The sequence below is a fragment of the Phascolarctos cinereus genome, unplaced genomic scaffold (genome assembly GCF_003287225.1).
Source record: "Phascolarctos cinereus isolate Bilbo 61053 unplaced genomic scaffold, phaCin_HiC Scaffold_5;HRSCAF=322, whole genome shotgun sequence".
Classification (NCBI taxonomy): Eukaryota; Metazoa; Chordata; class Mammalia; order Diprotodontia; family Phascolarctidae; genus Phascolarctos; species Phascolarctos cinereus.
The window spans coordinates 93433730-93457827 of NW_027555958.1; the positions used below are offsets into that span (position 1 = coordinate 93433730).

General features: G+C 39.2%; 1 protein-coding gene and 1 long non-coding RNA gene across 5 annotated transcripts in view; one reads left to right on the forward strand and one right to left on the reverse strand.

The window, feature by feature from the left end:
• The window catches only part of TMEM181 (transmembrane protein 181), a 98012-nt gene that overhangs the window by 69469 nt on the left and 4445 nt on the right, over positions 1-24098 (reverse strand). For 2 of the 4 annotated variants that reach the window (XM_020986701.2, XM_020986699.2), the window contains exon 1: positions 5071-5219. The exons of 1 other annotated variant lie outside the window; for it this stretch is intronic. In XM_020986701.2, the coding sequence (XP_020842360.1) occupies positions 5071-5219 (149 nt within the window). Of the gene's footprint in view, positions 1-4995; positions 5220-24098 lie in introns of those variants that run through there. One more of the 4 variants, XM_020986703.2, reaches the window with a different exon arrangement.
• On the forward strand, positions 5349-9738 carry LOC110208591 (uncharacterized). The gene is made up of 3 exons (XR_013486912.1): positions 5349-5437; positions 5975-6206; positions 9197-9738. It is a non-coding gene; the product is annotated as an uncharacterized LOC110208591 (long non-coding RNA).

Genomic DNA, 24098 nt, shown 5'->3' on the forward strand with positions numbered 1-24098 from the left:
CACTTAATACTTGGCACAAAACAGGCACTTAATAAACAGTAATTGACTAACTTACAATAACCTGTGTACCACAGGTATTAATTCCATTTTTTCAGATGAGGAAACTGAGGTTTAAAGGCTGTGATGTCCATGATCACAGAGCTAAGAAGTGTCAGATGTACAACTTGAACCCAGATCTTCCTGACTACAAATTGTTGCTAATTTCTTTGTTGTTGGGTACTTTCAGATGAGAAAACTCCCCATGCTGGCAAAAGGGAATTTCCTCACCTGAAAGTTCCCTATCTATTAAAGTCAGAAGTCCAGTGCCTTCCTCTATATATAACAGCACTTTAACATGCCCTAGAAACTCTTCCTATATTGCATTATTTGATTCTCCCAACAACCTAAAAGTCAAGAGTATGAGTCTAGTACTTCTGGTTTGGGACCAAACCTGCGATTTCACTGACATAGGAAACTCTCAGTGAGGAACATCCTTGAACCAATGTTGAAAGAACTGCAGCTGCTTGACAATTTAAAATCTGGGAGTTTAAAGACTTGCTCAACTGCCAGTACCCTTCAGAAGCAGGACTTAAGCCCCAAGTCTTCCTAACTCGGAGGTGAGATGGCTCTTGATCTACTATGACAAGTTACCTGCCACAGCTATCATAATTCCCATTATATTAGGTTTATTTTTGTTATTTACTAAGTTTTCTTTTCAGCTGAGGAAAACACTTGCCAATTTGGACATGGACCCAGATACAGCATGTTATAGCTGGAAGGGACCTTGTAGATCACCTTGTCTAACCTGCATTGTTAACAGTTAATTTGTAACAATAAAATCCAAAAAGCAATAATTCTCCAACTATACATCAAAATGTTCTGTTAATACCAAAGCTGTCAAGGAACACGAAAATGTCAAATCATAAACATGAACAAAAAATATATATAACTAAAGCAGAAGCATTAGTGACTTTCAAACATTCCCTCCCTACCATCCTAAATAGTTCTCCTTCCTTGCCTTTTTCTTCCTTAGACTACTCATTAGAGTGCCTATTTATCAGGCACTGTTTGGGAATAAGCTGTTCTACATAACTCAACTGTCCAAGAGGCTGCTGAGACATTTATTTTTTTTAAACTTTAACTGTTTTTTAATGGAAATCTTTCTAAAATGTGTTGAACAGTTCCCTGCCTTCTTAAACAGGGTTCACTGCACAAATCAACAAACATCTATTATACTGAATGTAATTTAGCCTTTTTTGTGTAGTCAGTATTATAAAAATCAATTACAGCACTAAGATATAATAGGGAGGCCCTTAGGGGCTATCGGTGCTCAGAGCAGTTGGGCCCTACTGGTAGAGCTGTTAGGCTTTCCAGGAGTCTGCTCCCAACCCTTTTAAATGGCCAGTGTTCTGTGGGACTTGTAGTCACTTAATAACAGCTTATACTTATATAGCACTTTGGAGTTTTAAAAACTGCTATACCTTCGTGATCTCGTGTGATTCTCACAACAACCCTGTGAGGTAGGCAATGCAAATACTATTTTCATCTGACAGATGAGAAAACAGAACCTCCAAGAGGTAAAAATGACTTGTCTGGAATCCATACAGCTAGAAAATAACAGAGCTGAGATGAAGACTTCCCACTCTGTGTGCTTTTTAAAGCACAGCTGCCTCTACTTCTTTCTACCGTTCCAACAGCTGCACCTAGCCTCTTTTCATCCTTACCAATGCTGCACTTGCTCTCTGAACTCAGTTTTAAATTAAAATGAAAACTAGTTAGGACAGCCCCTGCTGACTAGCATGGCACTGATAATGCATCACAGTAGACTGAGTAGAAACAAACACAAATCTCTTGTTTGGTAACATGGGCTGGCAAAAAAAAAAAAAAGCTCGAGAGAGCCCTTTTTATGTGTTGGTTTCCACCACGGTAATGTGAGCTACTTTAGGGCTGGGGCTACCTTTTTTTTTTTTTTTTGCACTTGGATTTATATCCCCAGCACTTAACAATGCCTGGCACACATTAAGCACTCAACCAAGACTGTTGCTTCCCTGAAGTTTGTACACAGAAACAACATCCCAACCAGTACTGTTGAGATGAAAATTCATTACATTTCTAAAGACAGCATCAATCAGAGACACACATGACCTTGCAACATGACAGATGCTACAGCACATAATAAAAACAAGAGCACAACCTCAAGCTATCACATTATTTGTGACTTCTTGCAACTCTATTCACTATGGAATCTCTTAATTCTCTTGTCTTCCTTTCTGGATGATTGCTGAGGAAACCCGGGTGACTCTGGTCCCTTCAAAGTTAATCTCCACTTCCTGACAAAAGAGCTTTAGAAACTGACACTTTGCGGCCTCAGGGAGGCAAGCCAATGAAAGCCAGGAACTTCAGAGATGCAAGCAGCTCAAAGTAAGCCTCAAAGTCAGCAGTGTTTTAATAGAAAAACTAATAAAACTCAGGGTTTTCCTAACTCTGTAAGGCTGGCTAAGGTCACTCAGACCATCATCATGAAAAAGGCATTTACAAAGTACCTAATTGTACCTGATGCTGGGCTAGGCACATATGTACAAAGAGTTACAGAAAGCAAATTCTGGCTTAATGCGTCATGAATCCACCCCCACTCAAAGGAAAAGCCTAAAAATCACCTTTGAAACACAGGAGGTGGGGGGAAGGGGTGTAAGCAATGAGAAGGAAGAAACAGCATGACAAAATTAATGAGTTAAAGGCAATACAGGAAGCAAGATGTAATGGTGCAGGATGCATGAAGGAAATGGGTGTGTATAATAATGAAATCCATTTTTTTTTCACAATGCTGGTCTACATTTAGATTGTACCTCTCTTCGGATGTTTCCTCAAGGCTTCATAGAAGCTTATCTACATGTAACAGCCACCTGCAACACTTCATATCCACTGAAGGCCTTTTCAATCACTTACTTTTAAATATACAACACCCTTGATAATCTCAGGCTTCACAAAACATTCCCTTAACCTCAAGTCACATCATCCTAATCTATAAATAGGGTAACTAACACAGAATTCACAACCCCAAATAAAGAGAAAGAAAACCATCAGTTTAAGTGGTTCCCTCCTTTAACTACTAAATCTACCCTGGGTTACGAATATCAGGCTATTATGCAGAAATAAGCATCCTAAAAGAGAGTTTGTTATAATTTCATTTTACATTGTAAAACATCAAGTATTACTACCACCCTTTATCCACATAAACCATGCCCCACCCTCCTTCAAATCTCTCCTCTAAAAAACCTCTTCCTCAAAATGACCTATTTTCTCCCCTTAATATTTCTATTATACTTTATTGTCAATCCCTCAGCATTTATTAAGAGCCTCCTATGTATCAGGCACTGTGCTAAGCGCTGAGGATACAAAAAGAGGCAAAAGACAGTCCCTGCCTTCAAGGAACTTACAGTCTAATGGGGGAGTAACACACAAACACATATATACAAAGCAAGCTATGTACAGGATAAAAAGGAAATAATTAACAGAAGGAATTAAGGAGAGTTGAAGAAGGCTTCCTATGGAATGGAGTATTTTAGTTGGGACTTAAAGGAAGCCATTGAGATTGGTAGGCAGAGTGGAGAAGGAAGGCTGCTCCAGGCATGGAGGACAGCCAGAGAAAATGCTCAGGACCAAGAGATGGAGTATCTCTTTCAAGGAAGAACCAGGAAGCCAGTATCACTGGATCAAAGAGTATCTGTCAGGGACTAAGGTGTAAGAATGGAAAGGTAGAAGCAGGATAGGGGCTTTGAATGCCAAACAGAGCATTTTGTACTTAACCATCTGAATAGGGGATGACATGACCTGACCTGTGTTTTAGGAAAATCACTTAACCTGGAGTAGGGAGAGAGCAGAGGTAGGCAGACCCACCAGCAGCTATTGCAATAGTCCAGGTGTGAGGTGCTAAGGGCCTGCACTAGAGGGGTGGCAGTGTCACAAGAAGGGGAAGTACTGGAGAGATGCTGCAAAGGTGAAATCGACAAGCCTTGGCAACAGATTGGATATGCGGAGGTGGGGGGGTGGAAAGAGATAGTGAGGAGTCAGGGATGACTCCTAGGTTGTGAACCTAAGGGACTGAGGGGACAGGGAAGGTTGCAGGGCAGGGCTTGGGGGAATCACAGATTTTGAACTGGAAGGGTATTTAAAAGTCATCAATTCCAACACCCTCATTTGAGGCAGGATTTGAACACAGGCTTTCCTCACTCCAAGAGCCAGGCCCTCAACAATTGCTGCTTTGAAAATGCCCCACACTATACACTGTAAACCACTTGAAGGCAGAGACTGTGTCTTTCTGTTCCCAGAGCCTCTCACTTTTGGTCCAGACCTGAGACTTCATCAAGCTGATGACCTCCTAGCATGGAAACTCCCTACTCCAATGCAAAACAGCAAACTCCTTTGTAACGAAGTGTCTTCTGGAGCACTGAAAGGTCATGGGACTCACGCCTGGTCTCAGCCAGTGTGCCAAAAGCCACACTCGAACCTAGGTTTTCCTGTTGCCAAAGCCATCCCCTCCAACCATTAGTCCCTCAATAAACGTTTGCTGAATTGCACCCATTCCGCTCTAAAGAGCGCGACGGGCCAGTTGTGAATGTACATCTCAAATACCTGGGGATTCCTCACTCGGGCATCCCTCTGCCCTCCCCCTCGTCCCCGTCCCCATCCCGGACCTGATGCCCCGACCTTTAGTCACCGGAGGTATGAAGGTTCCACGTGTACAAGGAGGCCCCCTCCCCGCCTCCCCCCACGCCCCCTGCGACGGCTGCATATGCGCTTGCGCTGGGGAGGGAAGGGCGGCCCAACCCATGGCCCCGCAGGTGGGGGGCGCCTCGGGAACGAAGCTCCAACCATATGGGGGGGAAGGTAAGGGGAGGGGCTCATTCATCCCGGGGCGGGGCGGGGTGTGGGGGTTGGCCTGGAAAGACAAATTTGCACAGGAGCCCCCCAACCCAGTCCCCCCACCTACAGACACCAGAAACGCCTCGTTCCCACCTGGGTCTCCTCCTCTTCCTCCTCCCGCCGTCGCCGGCCTGGGTCCCTCCCCCCGCCCCTTCGCTGGGCACTCACGGTTCCATGTCCGCGCGCCGCGGCGGCTCGCGCCGGCAGGGGCTGGCTCCTGCGGCCAAGGCCCGGAGCGGCGCAGCCCGAGCCCGAGCAGAGGCAGAGGCGGCAGGGGCAGCGGCAGGAGCCCCAATCAGCCGGTTCCGTAAACTCATCAGAGTGCGACACCCGCACTCCCGGAGCCGCCGCGTAGCGAGGTCACGTGGTGTGGAGACGGATCCGGGAGGGGATGGAACGGAGAGGAGAGAGCCGGCCTAAGCCTGCCGTGGGGCGGTGCGCAGGGGTGCGGGGCTGTGCCTGCTTCCCTTGTCCGCCTCCGCCTCTGCCTCTGCTTCCTAGTCTAGGACGGGTTCTTAACCTGAGAGTTTGTGGGGTAGGTGAACTTGGATGGCGAAAAAAAATTACATCTGGATTCCCGTTAAACTGTAAACTGGAATTGAGTCTTTCTTTCCATGATGAATTTATTTAAATTTTAAAATAATCTTGTGTGTGCACATAAAGGAAGCTATATACATACACATGTATGGCCTATATATGGTTATATACATGTATATGTGTGTATATACATATATACATGCATGCACATATATTTATTTATATCACACATACAGCAGCTGGGTGATACAGTGCATAGAGCACCGGCCCTGGAATCAGGAACATGAGTTCAAATCCCCATCTCAGATACTTCCTAAACTGTGTGACCCTGGGCAAGTCACTTAACCCTGTTTGCCTTAGTTACTCATATTGAAAATGAGCTGGAGAAGGGAATGGTGAACCAATCCAGTATCTTTACTAAGAAAACCCCAAATGGGGTCATGAAGAGCTGGACACGATTGAACAACACACATATGAGAGAATATCTATATCCATATCCATATCTATATCTGTATCTATCTATCTAATCTTCCAGTTTTTAAAGAAGACCAATGGCAAAATTATCAAGTCTCACTCTGGAAGAGAGGAGCAGGACAAAAGTCAAGATGACTGGTGATGGCCCAGGATGTAGTGAATAACCTTGGCATCTTCAATGTCCTACCGAGCTCCACGCACTCCACCACACCTGCTTCAACCACCTTCTTGCCCACTGGAACAAATTGTTTTCATCCACCCGTTCATCAGAGAGAAATCTTCGCGTGCTTGGGGTAGACATCCCTTAACTCCCCTTGGGGTTTGAGGTCTGTCAGTTACCCTCAGCCTGGTTTAGCCTGTCTGATAAGACAGTTTTACTTGGCGTGTGGCTACAGTTCTGCTACAGTATCTTGGAGCCACAGGTGAGAGTAGGGTGACAAGTGGACACCAAAGGTAGATGAGCAGCCCTGAAAAGGGTTCAGCAAGTCTTCACACTAGGTGAGGGTGCTAGCCCACCCTGAATACCCCATATACCCCACAAAAGGACAGATGTGTGTGTATATATGTATATGTATACATACACACAAAGCAAACTATCTATATTTCTCCCTAAATTCCAACAGAATTTAGCCTCTTTTTGTGATGAATTTATTTAAAAGTAAATTTTGAAATAGCACTATGCTACATATTAGTGTGTGTGTGTATATATATATATATACATATATATATATATATATATATATTTTTATATATATGGAGTGTATGGGAGTAAATGTTGATATAATAGCTCACATTAATAAAGAACACAAAGAGGCAATATGGATAACTGGTCTGTGTTAGGAAGGCTTTTGTTCAAGTCCTGCCTCTGACACATACTGGCTGTGTGACCCTGGGCAATTCACTTAACCTCTAAGTGCTCTAGTCAACTTAATTCATTCAATAAACATTTATTAGGTACCTACTATGTGCCAGGCACTGTGCAAAGTGCTGGGGATACCAAAAGAGACATAAAACAGTCCCTGCTCTCAAGGAACTTATAGAGGGGAAACACTAGAATTACGAAGGGTTAGGGAAGGCTTCCTGTAATAGATAGGATTTTAGCTGGGACCTAAAGGAAAACTTTAAAAGATTATAAGTTACAGAGAAGATGCCAGCTTGCATTGGTAGAGGGAATTTCATCATCTAGAGGTTCCAGATGCTAATTAAATCACAAGTCCAGGCTGCAACCCATATAGCACATTATATTTTTCAGTCTTTTCCTCATGACAGTCCTACAAAGTACCTACTGCAAATATGATTTGGAATCTGAGGCTTAATAAGGCAGGAGGAAGGAGGAAATAACTTGCACAAGGTGACCGAGCCAGTCCTTGAATTCCAAGTCTTCTGACTCCAAATCTAGTGCTCTTTCCATTTCCATACTACCTTGTGATTGCTATCAGTAATGATAACAACAATGCTTTAAAAATATCTGATTTCCTCACTGAATGTTCTCTTTATCAATGTATGTCAAAATCTCAGCACTAGTTATATGATTTACAATGACCACAAACATTCATCTCCTGTGGACAGACTTCTGATGATGAGTCTTTCCAAACTTAACTAGATTGATTCTTCTCCTGTGACAGACACAGTCTATCATCAATTCCCATATTCTTTCAAGCTCATTAAGACCTGCTTTGTTTGTACTACACTGGCATAACCTTTGAGAACCCAGGGTTACTTCTGTACCTTGAAGAGGCACTGAAATAGGGCTTCACTGGAGCATAGTTGCAATAATAGTTAAAATTCTTCCAAGAGTAGAATCTATTGTGTAGTTCTTCACCCTATAAAACTATCTGACAATGGAACTTCCTTAGAAGACTTAAGGTGCTGGTGCCTCAGATTCTCCATGAAACATAGTCACCAACAGTAAATATTATTTTCTAACTAGACTTTTAAGTCTCCCATCTCTTGTGCTCAAAGCTTAAGCTCTCACAAGAGCATATCAGACATCAAAATCAGAGCATGAAAGGAGGCAGTGAATTGATGTTATAAACCTATTATATTAGGAAGCTAGTAATTGTGTACACATGTAAAAATAATCCTTCCTTCTGAGAGCTGATAATACTTGAGATAAATGCTCATCAGCTTAACATTAGTCTGATCACATTAGATAATATGTCCCTGAACAAAAGCAATTGAAAGCACACTTTTCTATCCATATGGGAACTGGGCTATTTAAAAAAAAAATGTAATAGTACAGCTTTCAAATGGTTGTGACATTTGAAAAAATTGTTTACGTTTAACACATTTCGTAGGAGACAGAATAGAAGGGAACAATGCTCCCCCTAGATTTACCCACCCACCTCCCTTATGTATCATGTATTCAGGAGCAAAAGTCATTAACATATGCAACTTTCACATCTGGAGATCTGTTTCTGGAAATAGATGACTCCATGACTCAGTAGATGACTCATTTTTTTCACCCAAGGACATTTTCCTATATAACAAAACTGTGTGGTGTCCCCAGTAGGAACTTCAGGCTTCTCTTAAATGATGCAGATCTTAATTCATAAGCCAGGTCTTCATAGTTACTATTACCTAAAATATTTAGGCAAAAGATTCTCTACTTTGCCTGGTTTTCTGAACAAGTTAAACTAAGTTTTTCCCCCTTGAATCATCTGGATGACTTAAGCAAATGCAAGACTTTTTCTCTTCTGTGAGTTTATTATCTATGCCCTCAGTGATGTAGGTGCAGTTGAGACAAGAGTAATCATGGCTAGCCTGCTACTTCTAGAAAAGGATGCCATCTTGGTAGAAGATTTACTGTGAGACAAACCATCATTTTGCTAATCACTGATATGCTCCTGCCTCCATAGTGTTACCAAACCTACTCTATGGGACACTGAACCTAGTTGGAGACCACTTCTCTAACTTCATCTGACAACTCCTGCCTAACCCCCTAGTTTTGTTGATCCCAATGAAAATTTGAAGAAGGGAGCAAAGTGCAAGACAATGAGATCAATTTTGGTTGTATTGCGTTTGAGCTGCTTACGGGTATTCAAGTGGAGCTGTCCAGCAGGCAACTGATGATTTGGGACTGGAGCTCAGGAGAGAGAATAAGACTTGATATATAGATTTAGAAGCCATCTGCAAACAGATGATGCTTGAGATCATGGATGCAAAACAGATCATTAAGGAAGTCTTCCCATACCCAAGTGAGGAAAGAATTTGGGATTAGTAAAATATCTACATAATCATAACACTAATCAGGGACAAGGTATTTATTCTCTTCCTCATTTAGGTTCTGTGTCTTGTTGATCTTCAGCTTCAGCTCCTGCTTCATCCAAGAATTCTTCCACTAAATACAGACAGTGTGGTTCAGAAACTCCTCTGAGTCTAGGAGGCTTGGTCAAGGAATTCCATTTGGTCCTGTCAAGAAATTAGGAGAGACCCTCTTTTCCAGTACTAAGGCCTAGCAAGCAAGTTGTGCCCTGAGCTTGGCGTAACAACAATCCTTTGTGCTCACCCTCTGGATGATCTCATCCTGTGACAAAATTAGGTAATGATCATATTGCTTGACCAGCACCAGGTGTTCTCTGAGCCTGAACAAACACCCACTGTATCCAAGCCCGGCTATGAATCAAACTTGTCTCATTGTTGCGGTTACCCCTCATTGTCAGGGCTACAGCTCACTATGCAGCCACTGGTATAAGTATTGAGATCTCCCCATACTGCCTTGGGTCTCCTCAGTAGGGGTGGGGTTTTGGCACATGTATCCAGATCCCTCCTTGCTTGCAAGCTGTTTCCTTCACTTTGAAATTAAACTTCTGTTTGATTTCCTGACTCTCCTGTCTCTGGTCTACTCTGTTTGGCTCCAACCATCCACAGGTTACAAGCCAGTTCAGTCTGGTGGACATTAGTTGGTGTCAGAGGTAGGATTGGATATGGAACTGGGCTATTGGTCTCTCCAGTATCAGCAGGAACAGACCAGGCACCATCGGCAATTTATTTCTGCAGAGTCCGACCGCTCTTGTCTTGTAAGTCCTCTGCCCTTGTCCCTGCTCCAATCCTCCAAGCTCCCACCTTGGTTGAGCTCACCTTTCTTTGTGAGGAAAACTCCAGGGCCCCTCTGCTGACCTAGTTCATTTCAGATCACTCTAGTAAGGATCTCCTTTCTTAAACTGTACAACTCTGTTAATTGGACTCTGAGTGCCTCTGCAGTTTTTTTTTGTTGCTGTTGTTTGTCTGTTTGTTTGTTTTTACTGCATGCCTCTGAAAATTTGTAACTGCATGCCTCTTGTCCCTGTATATGCTTCTGTTGTTTTTTAAACTGCACATCTCTGTAAAGTTGAAATTGCATGCATTGGTAACTGTGTGCCTCTGTTAAAAATTGGCAAAGTTAGAACTGTAACTGCACTCTTTGTTAAAACTATCTGTGTCTGTTTGTATCTGTCTTGTCATTTTGTCTGTGTTTGTATCTCTGTAAAATGTAAAATACCTGTGTTGTATTTGTGTTGTGAGCTGAGTAACATTACCTTGAAAGATTTTAAATGCAGCCAGCCAGGAAAATTTCTAAGGGCTGTAGCCAAGGAGTTCAGAACACTGGGAAAGCTCATTAGCTTTCATACCTGAAGCAATTGTCCTAGTAAGTAGAACTAATTCCCACTTTAGGCTTTCCTTGGGAAATTAGATTATAAGAAAAGAGAAAAAGAAAAAAATCTACAAGACACTTTTTTTCTGTCATTTCAGCTTATGGATATGTTGGAATTACAAAAATAAAGTCAAATAATCAAAGTTTGTAGAACTACTAAAAACATTTTAGCAGATTAAGGAGTTTGAAAATTAATCATTTTAAGATTGCAGGGGAGAACTCCTGAGACCCTGGGGTAATTCTAGGAACTCATTCTCTTCTGAAATACCTTAATAAGCTTTGGGGTACCACTCTGTAGAAGATTTTTAAGGAAAAATAAGGGTTGGATTTTATAAAAGTTTTAGAAGTAAATGGCAAGATCAATAGCTTCATTGTTCTAGGGCAATGAAGGAAGGCAGCCAGAGTGAAGAAAGAAAAAAAAAGGTAAACGGTTTGCACTTTACAACAACCTCTTGTTAATCCTTCTTTGACATTTCTGACCATGAAAAAAGAAAAGATTGTTTAAACCAAAGAGACTCCTGTGACTCCCACAGATCAAGAGATTTGACCCTATTAACCCTTCCCATCCCAAATCAGATTCCCAAATACTGGTATTGAAAAAAAATGCTGGAAAAATTGAATTACATTCTGGTTGCAGAAAATTATTAGCTGTGTAATCTTAGGCAAGTTATCTTATCTCTGTTTGCCCCAGTTTCCTGATCTATAAAGAGAAAAATAATAATGGTAGTTATCACTGTGAAGATCAAAATGATATAATGATTGTAAAGTGTTTAACACAGTGACTGGCATATTCTAAGTACTACATTATTATCATTTCTTTAATTGAATATAATTGTTCCATACCTGATAACTCTAAAGTGGTTTTAAAATGCCAAAGGTAATAATAAGATCATTGATTTGCTTTTTATATGTGATAATTTGGAAATACAATTGATGTCATCTGAAGTTTTGCTTCAGGTTTTAAATGTTGTTTATGTTTTTATTGTATTTCTAAATTCTCTTATATTGTGAAATTTAAGTAACAGAAATGCTGTCAGACAAAACAACTTTTTAATCTGTGTGCTGTTACACATGAATTGGGCTTTTAAAAGGATGTGATAGAAAAGACATATTTGAAAATTCTTAATTATTTAATAAGGTAAATTTTGCCATAAAGCAGTTATTAAATTTACTATAATAGCAAATTTTCATTTGAAAATTTTGGCTATTATGAAAGTATTTACAGTGGTTTAAAGATGTAGCTTCAACATATTAATGATGGACCAACTATCAAATATTTGTTGTTTGTGCCTGGGAAGAGTTTTGGATTGGAAATGACTGAACAAATTGTGGTATATGAATGTCATGGAATACTATTGTTCCATAAAAAATGATGAGCAGGCAGATTTCAGAAAAACCTAGAAAGACTTACATGAACTGATGCTCAGTGAAGTGAGCAGAACCGGGAAACCATTGTACACAGTAACAGCAAGACTGTGCAATGATCACCTATGATAGACTTAGTTCTTCTTAGCAGTACAGTGATCTAAGACAATTCCAAAAGACTCATGATGGAAAATGCTATCCACATCTAGAGACTATGGAGTCTAAATGCAGATTGAAGCATACTTCTTTCACTTTTTTTAGTTTGTTTTTTCTTTCTCATGGTTTTTCTCTTTTGTTCTGATTCTTCTTTTGCAACATAACTAATGTGGAAATATGTTTAACATGATTGTACATGTATAATCTGTACCAGATGGCTTGCTATCTTGGCAGGGGAAGGGAGGGAAGGAGAAAAATCTGGAATTCAAAATAATTCAAAAATGAACGTTGAAAATTTTCTTTAGGGGCATTTAGGTGGCACAGTGGATAGAGCACCGGCCTTGGATTCAGAAGGACCTGAGTTCAAATCCGGCCTCACACACATGACATTTACTATCTCTGTGACCCTGAGCAAGTCACTTAACCCCATTGCCTAGCCAAAAAGAAGAGAAAAGAAAAGAAAACATTCTTACATATAATTGGAAAAAATTCTATTAAGTGCAAAAAAAAAAGTTTTGGCATAGGTAGGATCCTCCTAACTCTATTTTCCCATTGTGCTATTTCCTTTCTGAAAAATAAATTTTCCCACCTGGTTAATCCTGAGCCTTGCTACACCCTGTGACTATATGTTTGACTATCACATATGACTCATGCCTGGAATCAAACAGAGCTAAGGGAGTTGTGATATATGACGTTATAACTATATCCTTTTTCCTTTTATAGAAAATTTCTATAATCAAGAAATTTTGTAAGTACAATACTAAATCTATTAAATAATAGATTGATACTGAAACATCTCTAAATTACTATAATAGGATGCAGGTATGAATATCTTTCAATTTTAACTTGTATTTGTGGTCAAATTATAATATAGGGATGATAGCCTCTTGGGGGGGAAATGATTATTTAAAGTAATAAGACAAAGATGTAATATAAAATGTTTTATAGATAAATGGAATAGTAAATTTTGGGAAAGCAACAGGATTAAACTTTTTTCTCTAAGAACTATATACATGTTCCAAATTTATTTATCATGGAAATTCAGGCTTTGAGTATGTTTTAGTAATAAGTTCTCAATTGGATTAAGGACTTATTAATTAAGGATTAGAGAAGTTACACATAGATTGTGTTGATAATGGTAAAGAAAGTGAAATTATTTTCCCATTTTTAAAACATCTGTCTGATAATCTTAAAGGGCAGAAGAGTTCATTTTGCAGTTGGACCCTCATACATTTTAAAAAGATTCTTATTTCAGGTATAGGATTTAGGTAAGGATAAAAACAGAAAATGGTATATAAATTGAAATTCTTTGAAGTTTCAGAATCATCTAGGAACCTCTAGATTTGGAACCAAAGAAGCAGAGCCCCTTTTAGAAGTGTCCTGAGAATAAAGCCTATTTTCCAAGAAAAGATATGTAGGGACTAGAGAACTACATGAAACATCTGGGACTCAAGAAGTGCTGATTAAATGGACTTTCAGAATGGGTTACTAGGATACAAGGAGATAATGTTAGTTAATATTGTTGATAATTATTGTATTGCTTTGCATGGTTTATATTTAAATTTTCTTGATTACCTTGGTGACATGCAAATTTCCTTTCTCAGAACTAGTCCACTATGAGTCTTCTAAGTAGTTTGATCTGTACCTGACTTAATGTAATTATGCAATTATGGGAATTGTGAGAAAACTTTTTGCATTGTTTGAATCTAGCACTGTGTGGCTCGGAAACTATGTGCTTTTTAGAGGCTTTTTACTAAGGACCTTTGTTATACTGACCAGAAACTCAGATTCAAAGATTGATGCAAGGAGTTTTTTGGGGTTTTTGTTTTGTTTTGTTTTGGGGTTTTTTTAGGCAATTGGGGTTAAGTGACTTGCCCAGGGTCACACAGCTAGGAAGTATCAAGTGTTTGGTCTGAGGCTAGATTTGAACTCAGGTCCTCCTGACTTCAGGGCTGGTGCTCTAACCACTGTGCCATCTAGCTGCCCAGGAGTTTTCTCTAAGGTCCCCCACCAGGTCCTTCTGACTACTACCACAGCTGCCAAACTTGTGAGTGTGGACTCCTAGATTATCTGAAGAAAGCTCCTGCTCTGAGTGAATAGCAGAACCCTCTGGGGACCTCAGAATTCATCTAGTATGGACCCAGAAGCAGCCAACATCTGGATGAAGCAGCTGTTCCAGGATTCTAAATAAGGGGTGAGTATACTGTCCTAGCTTTTTTTCCTCTCCCCTTTTGTTATGTGCCCAACCACCAAGCCCCTAATTCAAGCATGTTTTGTCATTTTCTCCTTCTAAGTTCTTGCCCTCCGTTTTCTGCTGGCAAGCAAACAATGGCTAGACAAGACCTACTACTCTGTTTATGCCCTTTGCCCCATTGTGAGTTTTGCAATGACACCTGGGACATTCTTCCCTGAAAGGTCCCTTCAAGGAACTAACCCCCTGGGCAACATCTAGTCCAGGTCCAACTGGCCTCTCATGGCATCTTGGCTTATACCTGCCTCTCCTTTATTGGCCAGAAAGGTAGGGGTTCTTTCAGACTCCCTCCTTTTTGCTAAAATGGGGAAATGTCAAGATATTAGGAAACACCCTGTTTTCCAGAGCTAAGGGCCAGCAAGCAAGCTGTGCCCTGAGCTTGGCATAACAACAATCCTTTGTGCTCACCCTCTAGATAATCTCATCCTCTGGCAAAATCATGTAATTATTGTATTGCTTTGACCAGCACCAGATGTTCTCTGAGCTTGACAAGCACCTGCTGTATCCATGTTCTGATCATGAAGCCCTGCTATGAATCAAACTTGTCTCATTATTGCTGTTATCCCTCATTGTCAGGGCTACAGTTCACTGCGCAGCCATTGGTATAAGTATTAAAATCTCCCCTCACTCCTTGGGTCCCCCCCAGTAGAGATGGGGTCTCGGCACATATGTCCAGATCCCTCCTTGCTTGCAAGCTGTTTCCCTCACTTTGAAATTAAACTTCTACTTGACTCCTGACTCTTCTGTCTCTGACCTACTCTGTTTGGCTCCATCCATCCACAGGTGATGGATGGTCTGGTTGATAGTCCTCTCTATTCATCTGTTTCCTAAGGGACTATGTGCGCTCCTCCATGCAGCTTTACTCCAGAGAATCAAGTCCTTCCATGTATTAAACAGCTTCTCTCCAATCTCCCAGATCTATTCTTTCTTCCCTTGTCTCTGTAATCCTTAAAAAAAATTCAAAGGTATATTCTAGGGGTACGAACTGACTGTAAGTCAATCAGTTATCCTCAATGGGGTGATAGTGGAACAACGTAGGACAAGGCAGGAGTTTAATCTCTTATTCTGAAGATATCATCAATACAAAAGAAAAAAGTCCTCATCTGTGGAAGTAGTGTGATATTTTATGCCTTGGATAGGAAATATCATCAATTCCAATACAATTAAGGAATTGTATTCCACAATACAAAATGAAGTCCACATCGTTGGGATAAAGTAGAATTTTTGTACTTTGTATAAGGAAACACCATCAGTGCTAGAACAAAGTTTTCATCACTGGAGGCAATAAAGACCCAGGAAAAGGTCTAGGTGTACCTACCTACATCATGTTTAAAGGACAGAGACAACTGTACAATAAGCAATCAATAAGTGAAATTAAGTATTAAAGGAATCAGTCCAAGCTAGGGATCAGTTAGATCCTCATAGGTAAACAAGACAAGGATTAGACAGATTTGTATTAGAGTAGAAACTATACAAAACAAAAAAAAACTTAAAGAAGCATAATTTCATTATATATACCACAGAAAGAACAGCTGTCCTCTAGGGAAATGCTTCCTACATAGGCCTTTTGGAATTTAAGAAGCAACTTAAAACATCTGATGGAAACTTACATACTACTTCATATTGGTTAAAAAGGAAATGTGGATCTAAAAAAAGCAGCAGAGTAACACTATGCTAAAGTAACACCACGATTCCACTAGGGTACCATATTGGTGATTCAGTACTAACATGCTTTCCTCCAAAGCAAAAGGCCTGGGTTCAATTCCCAGTCCATGCTTACATAATTTTCCCAGTACCTTGTATATAGTGATCACTTAAAAAATGTTTATTGAGTTGATTTGAATGTCTGCCTATGTGGAAATGCATAAGTCTAAGAACAAAAGCCTTTGAGTGAAGGTAGACTATAAATAGAATATAAAGAAGCTCCTTTCATAGAATGCAAGTTCCTTGAGGGTAAAGAGTGTTTTGTTTTTATCTTTGTATCCCTCAGGATCTAGAATAGTGCCTTGTACAAGGTAGGTACATAATAAGTGTTTGTTGAATTTTTTGACTTGAAAGTTTTTTTAAAAGAGAAGCAAATGATATTGTGGGAGTACAAGGTATACCACTGAGACAGATGGAGGATATGGGCAATGCCTTCTAGATATAGATAGTTAAAATAGTACAGAGATAAGATTTTGTAGTAATAGAGGATTTCTACTAAAAACAAAATATTTGAGAAATTATTGACTTATCTTTCTAATAATTTCATCCAAAATGTGGAAAATGAGTGAGATGGATGGGTTTGTCAGAAAGATAAGTTCTATTTTGGGACCTTTTGAGATACCTACAGGACATCCAGTTGGAAGTGTCCAGTGAGCAGGTGATATGTGGGACTTGAACTCAGAAGAAAGACTAGAGCTTTATATATAGATCTGGGTTTCATCACCATAGAAATAATAACTGAATCCATGAGAGATGATGTTATAATTGAGATAGAGCGTATAGAGAGAGAAGGGAAGGAGATACAGGACATAATGTTGGGATACATTTGCATGTTAGGGGCAGAATATGAATCATGATCCATCAAAGAAGACTGAGAAATATTAACTAGACATGTAGAATGAAAACCAAGAGAGGGCAGAATATGTGGGAGGAGAGGATGAGGTCAAGAATGCTGCAGAGGTCAAGAAGGAGTAGGAGTAAGGAAAGGTCATTGTATTTGTCAATTAAGAGGTCAACAGTTGCTTTGGAAAGAGAAGTCTTAGTTGAGTAATAAAGCTTGAAGCCAGAATGCAAGGGGTCAATAAATGAGTAAGAGAATTTCTGGCCAAAATGACTGCCTGAACAGCCCCCAACAGTCAAACCCTAAAAATCACACCAGACCAAATAATGATCAAGAAATCCAGTGAGAAACTACTGTAAGTGACTTCTTTCCACACAATAACTACACAAAAAGTCAGCCACAAGCCTGTGGGCAATCAGAAAGAGGATATGGCTAATAAAACTAAGTCTAGCACAAGCTAACAAGCCAAAAGCCTTCCAGAGTAACCAAAGATTTGCCAGAGATATTTGTACCCTACAGATCTCTGTATCCCAAAGCAATAATAGAGGAGGCTTTTTTCAGGAAAACTCCAATGTGTTAAAGTATTCATAATAGTGTTTTGGGAAGCCATCAGCAGTAACAGCAATGTATGATCACAGTTGTTCTTAGACAAGAAAACCCTAGGCTTCTAAAGGTTCCAAGGTCCATAGCATTCTGTCCTGAAATGCCAGAAAGGGCCATGAAGATCCAAAGTTTTTAACCTCAAATATCAAATATTTCAGAATAGTTAGATAAGATAGAACTCAAGTGATTAATGAATCAAAATAGAAAAAATATACATACATCTCAGCTATATATAGTACCTTTATCAAAATTGACCATGTGTTAGGGTATAAATGCAGAAAAGCAGAAGAAATATTAAACACATCCTTTACTGACCACAATACAAAAAACCTTATTCAATAAACGGTCTTTGAAGAGATGATTAAAATTAATTGAAGATTAAAAAACTTAATCCTAGAGAATTCATGGCACAAAGAATAAATCATAGAAAAAAACAAAAATGTTATCAAGAAAATGAAAAAATATGGTAACCTAACCAAACTTGTGGGACATAGCCCAAACTATCTTAAGAAGAAAAACTGCATATCTAACTACCTTTGTCTACAAAAAAAGAAAAAGAACACCTCAAAGAATTTGGCGACTCAAAAAAAATACTAGTGAACCAACAAATTATAAACTCCAACTAAGCATTAAAAGAGAAATTCTGAAATTCAAGTAAGAGATTCATAAAATTGAATGCAAAAAGACATTGAATTAATTAATAAAACTGGATCTTTTTAGAAAAATGAAAAAGATAAGCTTTTAGATAGTCTAATTAAAAAGAGAAAAAAACCAAATTATCTTTATCAAAAATGAAAAAGGAGAAATCATAGTAAATAAGAAATAAAGGAGATCATCTAAAACTATTTTGCCCAATTTATGACAGTAAAACTAACAATTTAAACAAAATGGATGAATATCTATGGAAATGTAACATACTCAGATTAACGGAGCAAGAATTTAATCAAGTCTCAGAAAAATAAATAAAACAAGCTATAAATGAAATCTTCAAGGGGGGAAAAACAGAACCAGATAGAATTCCAAGTGACTTCTATCAAACATTTACATGTTTATGGTGTTAATTTCAATACCATATAAACTACTTACAAAAATGGGAGTGGGGGGAGAAGTAAAGGGGAAGAAAAGGTTCCTACCAAATTCTTTCTACATAAAATGTGGTCTCAGTACTTAAATCAGTAAGAGACAAATGAAAGAAAAAAATACAGATGAATATCACTAATGACTATCAATACAAACATGTTAAATAAAATATTAGCAAACAGGATACAACACATCAAAAGATTGTATGCTATGACCAGATAATATTTGTAACAGGAATACAAGATTGGTCCAATATTAGGAAAACTATAAACATAGTAGTCCATACAAAAAATCATAAAAATAACCAGAATCACAACATCAATGGCTTGTTTTAGCTGCTAAAAACAGAAAGAAAGTTAATGTAAAATTAGTATTAACAGAAGTAGAATGTTTTATTTTCAAGAGAATAATACCATGTTCTGTGCTGGTCATACCACATATCTGAGGATTATGTCTAGTTCTGAGAGGGTGAGGGTAAGAACCTGGAGACCATTCTGATAAGGGTGTCTGGGAAGGTGAGCAATCTGAAAATCATGTCATGAATGGATCTTGGCTGAACTGGGAATGTTTATTAGAGAAGGGAAGATTTAAAAGGGAAGGTATAGCTGTCTTCCAAAATCTGAAAGATTTTAATGTAGAAGAGTGAATAGATTTGTCCTTTGTTGTTCCAGAAGACAGATTTAGAACCAGTAGGCCAAAAGGAGGCACATTTGACCTTAACATAAAAAAAATACTAAATAGAAATGACAATAGCCAGGGATACCTTGAAAAATTAGTGAGTTCCTTGTCACTAAGAGTGTTTAAGTAGCGGATCAATGACTATATCATAAAGAGGATACTTCATTGCTAGAGAGGTTGTATTTGAGGTCCTTCCTAATTTAGTTCTATATCCCCAAACTAAACTGTAAGCTCTATGAGGACAGGGATTTCATCTTATCAAAACTTTGTATCTCACTAGGTGTCTAGAACACAGTTGATGCTTTGTAAATGTTTACTAAATTGAACTGAGCTTTGAGTTTATTCTATGAGCAGAAAATATGAATAGCAATGCTCATACCTTAAAATAAATCTTTCCTTTTTTAAAAAGTTTTTTTGTTGTCATTATATTTGCTATTGGTTGTTTATCACAATTCCCTAAGTAGAAGTCTGTTCTTCAGATAACTAAGCATAAATCCCATTTTGTTTTTTAGAAATCAGCTAACTCACCATATAGTCCCCTAGCATGCCTCTAAGAACATGGACAAGAGAAATTGCCTCCAGCTTTAAATACAGAAAACTAGGCCTGGAATAAATGAGAAGTACACACACAATCGCACCCCCCAACAAACTGTCAGATCACAGCCAAAACACAAGGAAATCCTGCTAACTCTTCATATTCTACATGTACCATTCATTCTTAGTGTTAACTCTGTCTCATTGGCAGAATTGACAGTCCCTGCTGAGCCTAGCAGAGCAGCAGGGCTCTCCCAGAGCTTTGGATGTTTGCCGCATAAGATGATTTACTTTTCTCATAATTTTCCTATAAGGAAGACAAAATTTGAAAGTAGTTTTAGGTGTAATAGTACTCCTCCTTTATAGCAATCAAACTTTAAAAAAAATTTTCAGAAATTGTGTGACCTGGACCTGATTATACCATGAGTCAATGGAGCACACAGGATTTCAGTCTAAGATTTCTCTACAAGCCCAATTGCAAGATACTCACAAAGACCACTAACTTTGAACAGGCACTTAGTTGTTATGAGGATAGGCCCCATTGATTAGGCTATCCCACCTCACTTAAAAGTAATTACTTTTGTTAGGTAAGAACACTTCTAGGTTGAATCAGTCATTTGGGACAGAGAGTAAACATGGCCTAAACTTCTCCTTGAATCAGTCAAAGCCAAAGCTTTTGGATGAATGACTTGATCACTCCCTAAGGGAGTCTCAGAACCAGATATCAAGATTCCAAGGATTTGGGGCAGCTAGGTGTCGCAGTGGACAGAGCACCGGCCCTGAAGTCAGGAGGACCTGAGTTCAAATGTAACCTCAGACCAAACACTTGACACTTCCTAGCTGTGTGACCCTGCGCAAGTCACTTAACCCCAATTGCCTAAAAAACAAAAAAACAAACAAACAAAAAAAAGATTACAGGGATCTGGAATCATAGTCAAAAAGAGCAAGGAGCTGGTTCATCTCGAGTTGAGCCAAGAACCAGCATTGAAAGGACAAAGAAAGCAAGAAAGAGGACATACACCTAAAGTACGGCAGAAAAGGGCTGTGTCAAGAGGGCTACTGGCTCTACAAGTACCTTGGAGCCCAAGCCCAAGTTGATACTATAAAAGTTCTTTCATACTCAAGGACTGCGGGAAATCCAAGAAAAGGCCTACTTTCCCCCCAAATTCCGCTTCCAATACCTGTCTAGCTACTCACACTGGAATATAATCTGCTGTTTTGTTAGCAGTGTTTCCATTAACTTCAACCACAGAGGCAAGGAGCTAACCATAGATAAATATTAACTTAAGTTTAGGCAGAGAGTTCAACCTCTGCCTAAATTCGAGGACTTTTCTTAAATGGGGGCTCAGAGTGATTTTAATCGAACTCATAACTTTTGGTCTAAAATAAACTCCCTGAAGCTGAAGAAAAGGGAACCAAGTGGAGTTCACAGGCCATTATATTGCTTGTAGACTTAAAGTGAGCTAATTAATTGTAACAGTGTATGTACATTGCAGAAGAACTGAGAGTAGAAATTTGGATGTCCAGAAAAGGCTATTAAGTGACGCAAACACAGGTATTAACATAAGGGCACTGCCAATAATACAACAAAAATTGTCCACACAATAGTAGGAATCTACCACTTTGGGTTCACAAGCATTGGGAGCCTTGGATCAGAAGAATTGTTCATTCCACACATGACAATCCAGCTCCCATCTCCATTACTTTGCACATTCTGTGGCCAATGCACTGTTTCTCACTCCTGCCTTTTTGACTCCCAAATTTCCTTTTGTTCTGCTCAGACACAGCCTTTTACACCGACCTTTTGTGATCCCCTAAACTGCTAGTGCCTTCTCCCAAAAACTTCCTTTCTTTTGTTTTGTGTGGTACAGTGGTTAGATAATTGGCCTCAGAACCAGGAACACCTGGGTTCAAGTCCCTTCTTTGGTATATACAGGCTGCATCAGCTTAGTAAGTCACTTAACCTCTCAATGCTCTGGCAACTTTCAGAGGGCTAACTTGCAGAGAAGGTGTTGATTGTGGTAGAGGGAGTTTCCTCATCAATTATGGTGTCTTCTTTGCCATTGAAATCACAAATTCAATATCTTTCCTTATTCCTATTTATTTGAATATACTTTGAACATATTATGTATAAAATTACATATATAGTACACACATATATGTATGTATACATATGTATGTCTATATATAGATATATGCTGTCTCTCCAATATAATGTAAAATCCTTGAAGATAGAGACATTCATCTTTTGTCTTTGTGTCTCCAAAGTCAAACCCAGTGGCAGGCATATTGTAGACACTTAGTAAATACTTGTTGATTGATTGATTTGGAAGTTTTCAACATCCAAATCTTTGCCAATATGTCTTCTCATTTCTATTTGGGTGTATAGAATAGAACTACTGAGTTATAACCTTTTCTGGTTTTGTACACTGAAACTATAAGAAAGAAAGAAGAAAATGCTTCAGCTGTGAAAACCAGTTTTCTAATATGTTTTCTCCGATTGACCATGAGGGAGCAGTATGGCAGAGTAAAAAGGTTCCAGTGTCTGGAGTCAGAAACATCAGGTTTGAATGTTTACTTAATTAGCTGTGTGACCCTAGGCATCTCTTACTCTCTCTGAGCTCCAGTTTTCTCACCTGTGAAAGCAGGATTAGATTGCTTTCACTTCTTATCTTATTTATAGAATCATAGATGTCAGAATTGTAAGGAACCTCAGAAGTCATGAGATCCAACCTATACCTAAGCAAGAATCCTCTTTACAACATACTCAACTATTGATAATCTAGCCTTTGCTTGAAGATCTCAAGTGAGAGGAAAATATCTACCTGTTGAGGCAGCCTATATTTCACTTTGGGATATCTCAGATTGTTAGTATTTCCTTGTATCAAATCTAAATGTATTTGTCTACAACTTCTGCCTAGTGCTTTGGCCCTTGGGGTAAAAGCAGAACATAGTTAATCTATCTTCCAGGTACGAGAAGAGAATTATTTTGTTGTCTCTTAATCTCTCTTCCGGGTTAAACCTCTCCAGTTCCTTCAATCAATCCTCATGAGACTCTCCAGGCCCTTCAAATGCAGTGCCCAGAAATCATCACAATATTCCAGATGTGGTCCAAACAGGACAGAGTAGGGCAAGATTGTCATATCGCAGGGATGATGCCACTATAAATGTGAACTAAAGATCAACCTGCTTCTACTTTTGAGCCATGTCAGTTTACCCAAAGAATAAGTAAGACCAGTTATAGAAACAGAAAAACAACCCTGTGATTTCTTTACTGAATTATTATTAACCCCTCCTCTTTTCTACTACCATCTGAGGCCGTGCAGTGCAACAGAAAAAACAATGACTTTGGAATCAGAGGGCCTGAGTTCAAATCCCACTTTTGGTGCTTTCTACCTGTGACTCAGGGCCAGTCACTGAACCTCCATAGGCCTCAGTTTTCTCACCTGTAAAATGTAGGAATAGGGCTTTAAGGTCCCTTCTACCTCTAAGTCTAGGATCCCATGTTTGTTCATCTACCCAATGTTCGGCCTTGCCAAGACCTGAAACTTTTTCTGGACAAAAACAAGAGAAAAAGAAAGCAAGTTCTCTCACTGGGTCTGATTTACATGTGTAATTTTTATGTTCTCATTCATTTCAGCCTAGAGAATCATTTTATTGTTTTTGAAGTGACAGAAAGAGTAGAGAACTCCAAATTTCAGAGACATTGGAAGTGTGTATACTGGAATTGGGAAGAGAAACTTGAAGATAAGATTATATCTGGAAATTAAAGCAACAAGTTAGTAAAATTGTTGGCTTCAAATTCCCCAAGAACAGAAGGTCATAGGAAAAACCCGCTAACTAAATTTCACAAATCACTGATGTATATGAACAGAGTCAAAAGCTCATGTTCATTTCACAGGACTGATGGTGAGTCCTTAGATCATACAGTCGTTTTTTTGAAGGTACAAACTTACACAGCTAATACGCAACTAGTTGCAAAGTTAACTGATAGGCAACTAGTCTTTTGGAAAAGGTGCCTTAACAGCCTTGTCTTTTCCCTCTCCTGCTTGCTAAGAAGTTGCCCAGAATTTTCTGAAAGTCCTGAGATCCCCCTGAAGCAAAAGAATACTGATCAGAGACATTACAGGCAGCATGGTGTCTGATTATAAAGTTTTCCAGAAGTCCTAAGGTCCCCCAGAGACAGTAGAAGCAGCTTGAAAATAGGGTCCAGGACTCTTGGGTTCTAGGCATAATTCTGCAACTAATTAGCTGTGTGCTCTAGAGCAAATCACTTCACTCTGGCCTCAGGATCTCCATAGGTAAAAGGAAAAGGTTGGATGAAATTACTTTTAAGGTTT